The sequence below is a fragment of the Lepisosteus platostomus genome, chromosome 6 (assembly GCF_059453375.1).
Source record: "Lepisosteus platostomus isolate fLepPlt1 chromosome 6, fLepPlt1.hap1, whole genome shotgun sequence".
NCBI lineage: Eukaryota > Metazoa > Chordata > Actinopteri > Semionotiformes > Lepisosteidae > Lepisosteus > Lepisosteus platostomus.
Window position 1 is genome coordinate 42,830,437 of NC_142616.1, and position 12,335 is coordinate 42,842,771.

Below are 12,335 nucleotides of genomic sequence, written 5' to 3' on the forward strand. Positions count from 1 at the left end.
GTATTTGAAAATATAACTAGAACTAGTAACTAGAATTTACAATTAAGTAAAATAAAGCACAATGTATAACTGTTGGTCTCTATTGACCCCTTTCTCGAGTTGCTGTATCATTGGGTGATGTGGAAGATGAACAAAAGTGTTTTGCTGCGGGCACATTATCTTCATACAACAGTACAGCAGGAAGTAGCTAAAGATAATCAAGGAGTTTAAACCCAGGCAGTTTCTGTTCTGAATGTGAACCTCTGCAGAAAGCAGTGATTTTTCCTAATACAAGGATAAAAGTTATTAACAGTATAAGAATTTTAAAAGAAAACAAAAGCAGAGCTGTGCCGGGGAGGTTAAACAAGAAAACCTGGTTAAGCACCACTTAGAAAAATACTTTACTTTAATTCTGTTCTCTTGAACTACCAGAATAAGACAGCTGCTCATTTCCATTACTTTTCTCAGCTTAATAGTTTTAGTTTTCTTTTTTACTGGCTTTTCTTCTCTTTCTGTACTGTTTGCACTCCTCTGTAGAAGCACACCGACAGACAGAATGGCCACCACAATCACTTGGGCTTTTGTCCATTTCAGCCATAAACTGGGCTGTGGCAATATAGTGTGGAATTTCCTGGGCCACTGTTCCTCACTTTTCCTGGTGTTTTTTTGCGAGATTTGGGTATTTTTACACAAAATCCTAAGAATAGTAGAACTGGTGGAGAAGAGCAGCAAAATGTGGATCATGGATCATGAAGGAGAGTATGAAGACAGTGGGTTGAATAAATTGCTCTTATTTCCATTTCTCTTCACGTTGTTGCTTTTACAATTTAAGTATCTGCAATAAGACCTGAAACAAATATTTATCTCAGTGTAACTTGCATGTAATTAATGAAATTGTGGTCCTCAGTGTCAAATTTGAGTAGTGTGAGAGAGACAGTGGTAACAGTTTTGCCCTGTTCTTTTTGTTCTGCAAGAAAACAAAACCCAATTGGCCTCCAGTCATTAACAGGCAGTATTTGCTGGCTTGATGTTATGTTTCCTATCAATGTGTTTGAGTGAACCTATTAAAGTACATTGAGGAGATGCGTATTAGGTTGCCTGTGGGCAGCCTTCCACCCATTTCCTCCTGAAAAATCGTCATTTTGCATAGCAACGGAAAGCTTCAGCCAAAGCTCAGCTTTAGCCAGCAGCCTTATCACCTGCAGCTCAAAACTGGCAACCCACTGAAGCTCAGCAGGTGTGAGCCTGGTCAGTACCTGGATCAGGAAACCTCCTGGGAAACTAAGGTTGCTGCTGAATGAGGTGTTAGTGGGGCCAGTAGGTGGCACTCACCTAGTGGTCTGTGTTGGTCTTAATGCCCCACTACAGTGACAGGGACACTATACTAGGGAAAAAAGTGCCGTCCTTATGAGATGTAAAACCGAGGTCCTGACTCCCTGTGGTCATTAAGAATCCCAGGGTGTTTATCGAAAAGAATACAGGTGTTACCCCAGTGTCCTGGCTAAATTTCCCATTGACTTTTATCAATCATGACCTCCTAATAATCCCCATTTATGAATTGGCCTCATCACTCTGTTCTCCTCCCCACTGATAGCTGTTGTGTGGTGAGTGTACTGGCAATTTCCAGTACACTCCAAAGTGTAACGTATTTCCATGTGTGAAGCGCATAGGAGGCACCAAATCGCACCAGATTGGACATTTAAAAAAATTCCTTCTTGTGAACAAGGATCTTGAGAGGAGGGTTGATTTGTGAAGGACAAAAAATGGGTTCTAATCAAATAACCATAGCATAGGATGGCTAAAATTCTACTGTGTTAAGTCACAGTGATATCTAGCAGGGCATTTTGGTGCTTCATTTTTTACTCTTTATAAAAGATATGCACTAGAATTGTTAATGAACATCTCCAGTTCATTGCAGTTTCTTTTACAGAGAATACGTTTGTCCCAGCACGTGGTAGTGTTGCTGCTCGATTATTGGCAGGGTGGCAGCAAAGCCGTAATAAACAGCAGATTGCTAGGCGAGAAGTTAAGTGCTATCGGAACTACTCCTGGGAATAATTCTGAAATTTTCCATCATAACGTAAAAGTGGTCTTGGCCACTTGGCCACAAATGAATTCGGACTTCATTTTATGGACAGAATTCTTGTTCGTACAGCGAGCTTGGATTTCATGAGGCAGCTGATGGAAAGATGCACTTTCTTTTTATTAAGCTCTTTGATGCGTTTCTCGGCAGGTCATTACTTTCAGAGCAATTCTACATCAAGTGTCACCCAAGACCAACAGTCAAAAGTAGAACTGTTAGGATGCTCTAGGGTTATCCTAATTCCACAATTTACAGTGCAACACAGCCTGAATTGTGCTAAGAATTAGGTTCGTCTGAATGTGTGCATGTTGATTGTCTCATGTACAGATACTGGGCTGTGTGGGAATTAGGGAATGATGGATTGACGATTGGACTGCAGTAGATGGGGACGGTACCTATCTGTTTTTTCTTTCTGAAGTAGTTATCCGTAGCTATTCAGTTGGCGAGGTTGTGAGCTTTTCATTTTCACACTTGAAGTGCTTTTATTTTTTTTTTATCCAAAGGACTGATATTATTGAGGTGGGAACACCGATTTATCATTCTGGCTACAGGAGGGAGGGCGATGCCGGGTGAATAGATTGTCTCAGTACTGATCTCTCTATCAATAAATTTAACTTTCATGTACTGCCAGCTCTTTATCTACTCTTTCCAAATTCCTCCTGGTCACCAGTGTGCTCTTGAATGTAGAAAGGAAATTGCTTCCTGGACAGATCCAGGAATTGTAGTACGTGGCCCCTTCTCTGCGAGACAAGTGACTTGTGAATTTAAGTATAGCAGATATTTGCTGCATTTTTATCCCTTATCAAGATCAAACTATATATTTGTATTTATGGACCTGTGTCACTGTTGGATACAAACTTAAGTGAAGGTGCACTACTTGTTTCTCTCTCCTGACACTCATGCTGGTGTTTTAATACTGTGTTATCAAAATCTTCTTTACTCACTTTACTTTTTTAGCAGGTGCATTTATCCAGGGTTACGTGTGTGTATCAATGTAGTACATGTTTTATGTTATGTAGGTACAAGGACCAATCGTGCAAGTACAAGAGTTAATTTAGAAAGTAATATAGCTGGAAGTGCAATGGAAGAGCTTTTCTTGGCAGTATTAGCTAGGCAAAATTAAAGACAAGTACAATGTGGATTGAAAACGGTAATGAAAACAGCCCGATGGGAAGGAAAATGGGGAGTAAAAACCATCGGTGCAATACAGTGTAAGAGTCATTGAAGAAGGGAGTTGAGAGCCGAGAGATCACCAGGGCAGTCTAAACAAATGAGTCTAGTGCAGGTGTTCAGCAGTTCTGATTTCTGTGGGTAGGTCATGGCACCACTGAGAGGTGAAGGTGGAGGATGTTCAGACTTTGGGAAGAAGGAGACGGGTACAGACAGTCTGGTAGAAGAGGGAGTGTAGGGAGGGATAAGGTACTGGAGAAGCTGATAAGTGCGAGTGTTGTAAATTGAATACGTGCAGCACTATAGTTCTTGTGAAGGGACTGGAGAGATGGAGGAACGTGAAAAAAAGATAAGGTGAGCCACAGCTTTGTGGATTTGGTGTGGGCGGATAGCGTTGGCAGGGAGACGGGCCAGGTGGGAGTTGCAGTAGTGTAGGTGAGTGAGGAACAGGAGTTCCATGTGGAAGAGGCAGATTCTCTGACTCTTGCTGAGGGGAAAAAAAAAGTGTCTGACTCTTACCAGAGAAATGTGATGGGGGAATTGGAGAAAGAGGGGTCAAGAGTGTCCGCCGCTCCTGGCAGAGAAGGGCCAGGAGAGGGCGGCGGAATCAAAAGAATTAGCAACAGAGAGGTCAGCAGAGGAGGGGGATTACAGAGAGAGGAGTCGGACTTAGATGGAGTATAACATGGTGGGAGCCCATCCAGGAGGAGATGGCTGCTCAGGCTTCATTACATGAGCTTATTGGCTTCAGTCAGCACATGGCCCGTGAATATTAAGGGGTTTCAATTCAGAGATTTCTTAAGGATAATTTCACTATTTTTGCCTCACATTTTAAGAAATCATAAACCCTTACTGTAAACTGAATTAGAAACCAAACTAGCATTACTGCCACATGCTTGACAACTCCACTTCTTCTGCAGTCGAATTGGCCAATTCATTTCGTTTTATTTAGAAAGCTTGTGGGAGTTCTTACCGTGGAGCCAGACAGAATTATTTCAGGGACAGCAGAATGGACCAGTCGCTGGATCTGAGACTGTGGAAGAACTGGGCCCTGTGAGGATCCATGGCTTCAATAAGAGTGGACTGTTGAAGCCTGGAGATTTGCTGCAGATGTGAGAACTGTATCACGCTTCCAGCTCTGAGGTCCCCTGAGGCTGGGATGGGGGATTTAATGTTCAGGTGTTGTGTTTGTTGGGTCTTCCATGTTACTTAGATTTCTGTAGAATGTTACGGATTTCACCTGATTTTCAAACGAGTGCTTTTCGCTGTGGGCAGCACACTGCCAGCTCATGGTGATCCAGTGGGGGAAAAATGCATTCATCCCGAGTGTAAATGCAGAAGACAACCCACCTGTAAAGCCAACTGTGGTCCTAAACGAGAGCCGTTCAACCAAACCATCCTTCAGCTTGTTCTGCAGTCCAAGTTAAACCGCATGCCATTTACCAGTGTCCAGGGTCGTTTTCAAGAGAATCAATGCTCACAGAGCTTCAAGCAGGCTTCAGGGCAGCTAAGGTTTGGTATACTAGGTATATACTAGGTAAATACTAGGATTAGGAACTTTTGTCCCCAACTATTTTAAGTTTCAGATTCTGTCAGACTGTTATTGCTTTTAAAACAGAAGGAATCTGTTAACTTATTTGCAGTGCATAGATTCATATACTGATGGGAAGAGGAAGGATGTATAGGGAGTGAGATCTGCTCTTAGCATTGATGATCTTTGAACTGAAGACAGTGTGTATTGCACCGCAGCTCTGAAAAATACCTACCATCTCTCCCAATCATAAAATAATGTTTGTATAAACTAGAATATAACAGATGTGTGTTCTTGAGGAATTATGCTCCTCAGTTGTTATTTTGAGGTAAACAGCTCCGATTTTATGGTGCTTCATACTCGCACGAATGGATTAATGTAGATTCTCTCTGATTATTAAAGGATTACAGAGTTAAATAGTACTCAACAGTCCTGCCAGGCCAGTTTGACTTGAGTTAATTAAAGTGTGATAGTAGCCATGCAGTACCTCTGAAAGGGTTTTAAGAGATGGGGAATATTTTGCCCATCACAAACTGAAAGTTCATCAATTTTTATTGTTAATGACCTGAGAATGAGAATACTTAATTGAATTGAAGTGTAGTGTAATTAAGGAACACAACTGCTCTTTTGTCTAGTTTCCATTCTAGCAGTTTTAGTGAAACCACTAATCACAGTTGTATTTAAATATAGTTTGTTATGGTAAGCATTGCAAAGCACAGATAAATATAGCAGTTTTACTTGGTTCTGCTGGCTTATAATTAACAGTTTTGCTTCCCCCTATTATCCTTGGAAAGAATTGAACGTTTTCTGTATAGATTAAGTGTTTCTGACAGGAGCTGACGGTGTTAAAGTGGCCCCAGCCAGTGTATTTACATTAAGAAATACAGGAACATGGTCAGCCCCTAATGGATCTTGTTTATCTTGGAACTATACATTCTACTAAAGCGCTTCCTCTAGGTGTAGTCCACCTTCCTCAGCCTTTATTAGTTCACCAGGACAACTGGCAGGCAGCCTGTGTGTAAAGTTTGTGGCTGTCATCACTGGCAAAATGAAAATAAGTGTTTCATTTCCTCCCTGCCTGGTTTAGGGCACCACGATGCATCTGGGTTCTGTAAATGAGAGGGCTAGCCTGTGATCACGCTCTGAAAGTCCCTGATAAACCACCCCTGACATTTTAATCAATCTGTTTTGTTTTATTGTCTTTTCTTGGAGAGCCTTCTCAAAGTGTTTTCAATCAGATATGTAACAACAGAGCGTAGCAAAAGAACAGTAGAATGTATAATATTTCAAAATTAAAATATTGGATGTTTGGGGCACCACAATGTGCATAATGTAAATAAAGGTTCCACTTTAATCTCTATGTAATCTCTAATTTCTATATATGCTATTGGTGGTCTTTAAATATTTGAGGATTTTCTACTTTTATGCATGAGGAAGCTGAAATTGTGTTCAATGCAAATATACCTTTGTGAAAAGGGAAATCTTACTCAAATGCCCAAATTTATGCAAGATATACAAATCTTCAGGTTTCAGTAGAACATATATTGGCAGGCCTAGTTAGTCCTTACATCCTGAATTAAATCTACCAAATATGCAGAAAAACTACTCTCACTTTTAACATGGGAGGAATCTCCTCACATATTTCTTTTTAGTTTAATTTTTGGCTTGGTATGGTTATGCATTATCTTTGCACCAGAACTCTTTATAATTTGGCAAGGAGCTGTAGGGGAAGTTAAACTGATATTTAAAAAGTGTTCTCTGGCCTTCGTCGAGCAGTGAGATGTGTTCTCCCCCTCTTTCCTGACAGGTTTCCATCTGAGTGCCACGGTGATGTCACCCCAAGCGGCCCAGTCGAAAGGTGCCTACAACGTGGCCGTGATGTTTGACCGCTGCCGCATCACTTCCTGTAGCTGCACCTGTGGAGCCGGAGCCAAGTGGTGTGCCCATGTGGTGGCGTTGTGCCTCTTCAGAATACACAATGTGAGTAGGAATCCACAGGTCCAAAAATCCCCAAATAACATGCTAATATTCAGGTGTGTCTTTCCGGATTCCGTAAGGTCCCTTGTTCATCTGCTGCTGTCTTTTAGCTAGAGCAGTGGTTCTCAAACTGTGGTATGTGTACCACTGGTGGTAGACGGAGCGCCCCCAGGTGGTATGCCAGATGACCCTGGAAATTTGTTGTGTGTGCTGAAAAATTGGGAATTAAAAATTTATATTATTTTTCATTATTCAATTTTTAATCTGTAATTGACTTCATCCGTTTCAGACAGCTTGAGACGGGTTTTCATATTTTCTATTTTAATAAAATTAGTTTGTCAAATACGCAGCCTACATACTTAACTACATCGATACAGCGCACGCAAATACTTGAGTGTTCATACTCATCTCGAGCTTTCGGAGACACAGCTTAGCGACACATTCGCCAAGAGAACAAATGATTGGAAATACCTCATGGCTGGAAGGAATAGACGCCAAGAGTACCGGCGCCAGCTCTGATAGATCACGCACACCCGTTGAGATACATCGGCCACCGACACGAGCTCTGCTGCTGAACCTGACACAGACAGCACTGCTAGTGTTGGCGAGCGTCGGAAAATGGCTACAAGGTGGTACGATCCAATTGATCTAAGTGCTCTTTTTATTATATGCGTGAGTGTGTATGCACGTGCACGCTCATATTGGTCATTGAGATTTTCTGTGTTTCCTATGAGAAGATGACTTGTAGGTGGTACTTGGATGCTTTGGTACTTCTTTGCTATATCTGTCGTTCAGCCCCTTGTGCCTCCACCTACCAACCATTTACAATTAGTCATTTCACTCACATGTCTTAGAGGGACTTACAGACCTAAACTGGAAATAGCATTTAGAAGCTTTTTATTCCATTATAAAGTACATGTTACATTAAATCTGCATTAGAGAAGTAAAAAAAAATGGGTCTGGAAATGATCATTTGTTTTTTTTTAAAGATTACTGTTGAATTCACAGTAGATATGTTTAGAGTTAACAATTGCCTGTATTATGTGCTCAGTGCTACACGTGTTAGAGCTGTTGGTGTATATGCTCCAGAGTTTTGTGGTAGGGCTGTGTGAGTGTGTGTTTCCCAGAGCTCAGTGTGTTAGGGCTGTGTGATGGGGTCTGGGCTTCGGAGCTCTGTGTGATGGGGTCTGGGGCTGTGTGATTTCTGTGCTGCAGAGTTCGTTGTGTTAGGGTGGAGCTGCAGCTCTGCACAGTCCTGATATGTGGGTGTACAGGCTCTGCACAGCCCTGGTATGAGCTCTGTATGGGCGCTTTCAACTGTCTGTTGGGATCAGGCTGCCGGCCACATCAAAGAGCACTGTGGGCAGCAGGTTCCTCTTCGGTGCACTGTAGCCTCTTGTGTTAGCTGCAGGCCGCCAAGTCGTACCTTCTTCAGTTGGAATCACATATTCTCCTCGTCACAGTACCTTTGATTACGCTGTTGAGTTTGATTCAATTATGAAATTTGAGTTTCTCTTTTCAGTAAAATGGGTATGAAATATTTCATTTTCAGACATTTTGACAAATTTGACTCCATTTTGAGACAAAAGTTCCTCATTTTCTCTTAGGTTTATTTAAATCCTACAATGCACTCTTTCTTCCATTTCTTTTTCCATAATAATAATTGCAGTTGTTTAAGCAGTGGCAACTGGTAAAAGAAAGCTGCCTGCTCATTATCAGAGAATTGATAATGAGACTGCTTGTTTTCTGAGAATTTTCTCCTTTACGCATCTCTCCGACTGACCATTGTCTCTTTTTAAAGGGAAGGAATCTGTATGCAAATAAGCTAATGTGTTTTTTGTACCAGTTGCTAATAAGTGGACCACAATTTTTTAGCATAAGTGAATATAAAAACCTCTCTGCGTATTTTAAGGATTCTTACTACTGACCAAGCCTGCAGTTTTTCAAGCTGTGTAATTATAATAAATTCAGTTTGTTAGTAGACTTACACTAATTGTTTGCTGTGGGTGATTAAGATGGCCCTGTGCTAAAGCATTATTATAAAATGTGAAATTGTAGTTAAACATAACTTTGATATACTAAAATATAATCAATGAACAGTTTCCCTACTTAATGCGCAATTTAACCTAGGTATTTCAGACGTGTAGTGCTGTTTTACTGTTTGTCAAAATGAGTGATAGTGAAGATAATATACAGCTTACAATTGAAGGCAAAACCAGGGAATCCCGTCTTGTTATTCACACATTTTTAACAGTTTCTCTTGTCTGTCTGAAATGTGTATAAAGGGGGGATTTTTGAAAATTAACTACCACCAACTGCCCCCTCACACCAGCTGCTTCTGCAGTTAGAATGAAAAAAAAATAGTTGTAATTCTTAGGAGTCATTTCTTTCTCAGTCCTTTGTCAAAATTAAAGCTGAGATAGTGGGAACTCGTGTGCGTCTATCATTTAAGTTCACTATTCTCTTGTAACTGCTGAAAATGACTCAAGGCCAGCATTGAAAATGTGCTACATTTATCAGTTATTTATATAATAAAATAGGAATCCAGTCTTCAGAGTTCATATAACTCTGAAAGATCTGTTTTGTACATGCAGTTTTCAGCCATTTGTATTTTTCTGTGACCTTTTTGAGGTACAAAGGACTGTCATTACCTTTACCTGAGGTACTGAAACCACTAGGTCAGCTGTAAAGTAAATAGGTGCTCACAGCTGTAGCATGATTTCAATACTGTGCTGCAATTGTGCAATTATGAAGGAGTTCCACTGCACAAATGTTAGCAAACAACTGGAATTTAGATTTAGAATTGTCCTGTGTGGTTACTTGTTCTGTATAAATCCTAAACCTGTGGTCATTAAACCAGTGTCCTTAGGTTGAATCCAGTTTGTCCCAAGAAAAGCAAAACACTTTTTGGAATAACATTGCTCACCTTGGATGCACCTGTCCAAGTTCACATCTGGGCTGGTTTGGGATATAGCAGTCAGCTATCTGTTGTATATTGCTTTTTTTGAAGAAATACAGTACCTTGCAAAAGTATTCCAAAGATGTCCCCCTTTTGTTTAATTCCAAGTAATATATAATCTTTTATTTTTTTGAAGTGAATATTATATGTATGTTTACCAAGCTAGCCAGATGGGACAAATGCCCTCCTCTTGTTTGTAACCGTTTTTATGTTCTTATTTTAAGCAAAGCTTCAGTGCTCCATCTGACCACTTTTATGGGTGAAAAGTGAAATAAAAAAGCTTTAAAAAACGTAAAAGCTTTGCATACAAACCAAAAAACTGAAATGTAGTCAAAAAACCCATTCTGCTACCCAAACTGCAGGTCCAAGCACATCAAACACCTTTTATAATGTGTGCTGGCTCTGTGGCACTTAGGGCTTGTTCCTTCTTGTTATGTCAGGGCCATTCATAAAGTGGTCTCCAACACCGAAATTGAAATACCACAGCTGACCCCTTGACAGCGTTTTTTCAGCAATATAGTGTGGCTGCCATTTAAAACACCTTTTTGCTAACAGCTGCTTTTAAAAGGCTTATGTTCCTTTCAAGTAGATAACATGTGGAGAAAGCCCATAGTTAAGCACAGGTTTTATTGCACTGCTGTTCCTTAGAAGCTTACATAGTGTGTATGTTACATATGGAGTTTCCTTTATGGTCTTTCATATAGTTTGTATGCATTTCTGATGTACATGCCTCTGTGGAAGGAGTTGAAGTGAATAAAAACTGTTCCTTGAAATTGACAAATTGACTTTATTGTGAATCTTTTCCTATTACATTTAATGTTGGGGGAAAAAAGCACTGTACTTAATTCTAGACTTAAACTGAACTAATGATATTTTGAGTAATTTGGTTGGGGTCCTCTTGTCCCAAAGTTTGTGTATGGCCACGGCAACAGAAATTGTCAAAGTCTGAATATTCAAGAAAATTATTAAGTTTCTCACTCATTTTTGCTGGTGCCTTCAAAATGTTTTTTTATTGTAGGAGGCTGTACAGAAAGAGCCTGAGAGCTGTTTATTGGTGTAAAAACGATGTGTGTGGGTCTCAGTGTCTGAATTTAGCTTGCCCTTTTGGTGTCAGTGTTGTGAAGGCGCAGTGTGGTTTTCACCAGGGACTTATCTGCATGTTTATCTTCGCAGCTACTCACAGAGAAATTCCCCTCCATCATCTGGGGCAGACAGAGTTTACATATCACGTCCAACAGTCTGCTGATAACTAAGGACTGTAATAATTGAAAATGCACTGAGAATCTTAAATTTAATTTGCTAGTTATAGAATTAAACTAGAATTCAGAATGATCTTGCACTCATCACAACTGACAGTCATGTAAAAAGTTTATGTTCTTTATGGCATTAATTTCATTTGGTAAGCTTTAAGGTCTCAGCTGACTAATCTTTTACTGCTAAGTGGGTGATAACTGAGCTGCAAACAACATAATCTTTCGTATAGCACCTTTCAAAATGCATCATCTCAATTAAAAGGCATAATTAAAATGAAACCTGTAAATCCAGCAGAATTAAATGCTTTTATAAGAATCTTTAAGACCAGATTTGAAAGTATTGAAAGACTTGCAAGATCTGATATGAGCTGGGTGAAAATTCTAAAGCTCCATCGCAAGATGTTACTTCCAAAGGGCGTCAGAATGGGAGAGACTTAAAATCTGCAGATTATAATGCAGATAAAACCTTATCGCTGCTGCTATCCGTTTTGTTAAGGCTTCAATATAGGGATTTCTGGGAGGTTTTCAGCTTTGAACGTTTGACTACACTGGAGGAGTTGAGCTGCTTGAATCTTTCTTTTCTGTGTGTGTGTGGATGATGGATTGCTCTTCCACAGCTCCATTAACTCTTACGGGGGAAAAATGGTCAAATATCCTTTTGGATAAAGGAAATGTCTGCATGGCACCACTATTAAAACAGCTATTGCTTCCTGCTGCTTCAGAGAGCTTGTTACATTTCCTCTGGTGGTCCCTGTTGTGTCAGTAAATCCTAGACAGACTTAGTGAGAAGAAAGTGGTATATTTGGAAATACGTTAGGTTTTTGACACAGGATGTTTTACCATAATTTCAGTGTCGTTTACCATCAAAATACCCTTTTATTTCTCCGCAGTCTTGGCTGATAATAGCACTATATCACAAGTTTATTAGTCTGCCTCATCTTGCTCTTTCCCATTCAGAGATAATCTTCTTGCTGCTGGAAGAGGTATTAGTGGGGCCAGTAGGGGCCCTCACCCTCTGGTCTGTGTGGGTCCCAATGCCCCAGTATAGTGACAGGGACACTACTGTAAATAGGTGCCATCCTTCAGATGAGATATAAAACCGAGGTCCTGACTCTCTGTGGTCATTAAAAATCCCAGGGCGTTTCTCGAAAAGATAAGGGGTGTAACCCTGGCGTCCTGGCCAAATTTCCCATTGGACCTTACCAATCATGGCCTCCTAATAATCCCCATCTATGAACTGGCTTCATCATTCTGTTCTCCTCCCCACTGATAGCTGATGTGTGGTGAGCGTTCTGGTGCACTATGGCTGCCGTCGCATCATGCAGGTGGGGCTGCACACTGGTCGTGGTGGAGAAGTGTCCTAATGACCTGTATTGTGCTGTG

At 40.5% G+C, this 12,335-nt stretch overlaps 1 protein-coding gene across 4 annotated transcripts in view; it reads left to right on the forward strand.

Moving 5' to 3' along the window:
* zswim8 (zinc finger, SWIM-type containing 8) overlaps positions 1–12,335 on the forward strand; it is a 52,662-nt gene that overhangs the window by 12,031 nt on the left and 28,296 nt on the right. For all 4 annotated transcript variants that reach the window (XM_088635927.1, XM_088635926.1, XM_088635929.1 and 1 more), the window contains exon 4: positions 6,571–6,743. In XM_088635927.1, the coding sequence (XP_088492053.1) occupies positions 6,571–6,743 (173 nt within the window). The remainder of the gene's footprint in view (positions 1–6,570; positions 6,744–12,335) is intronic.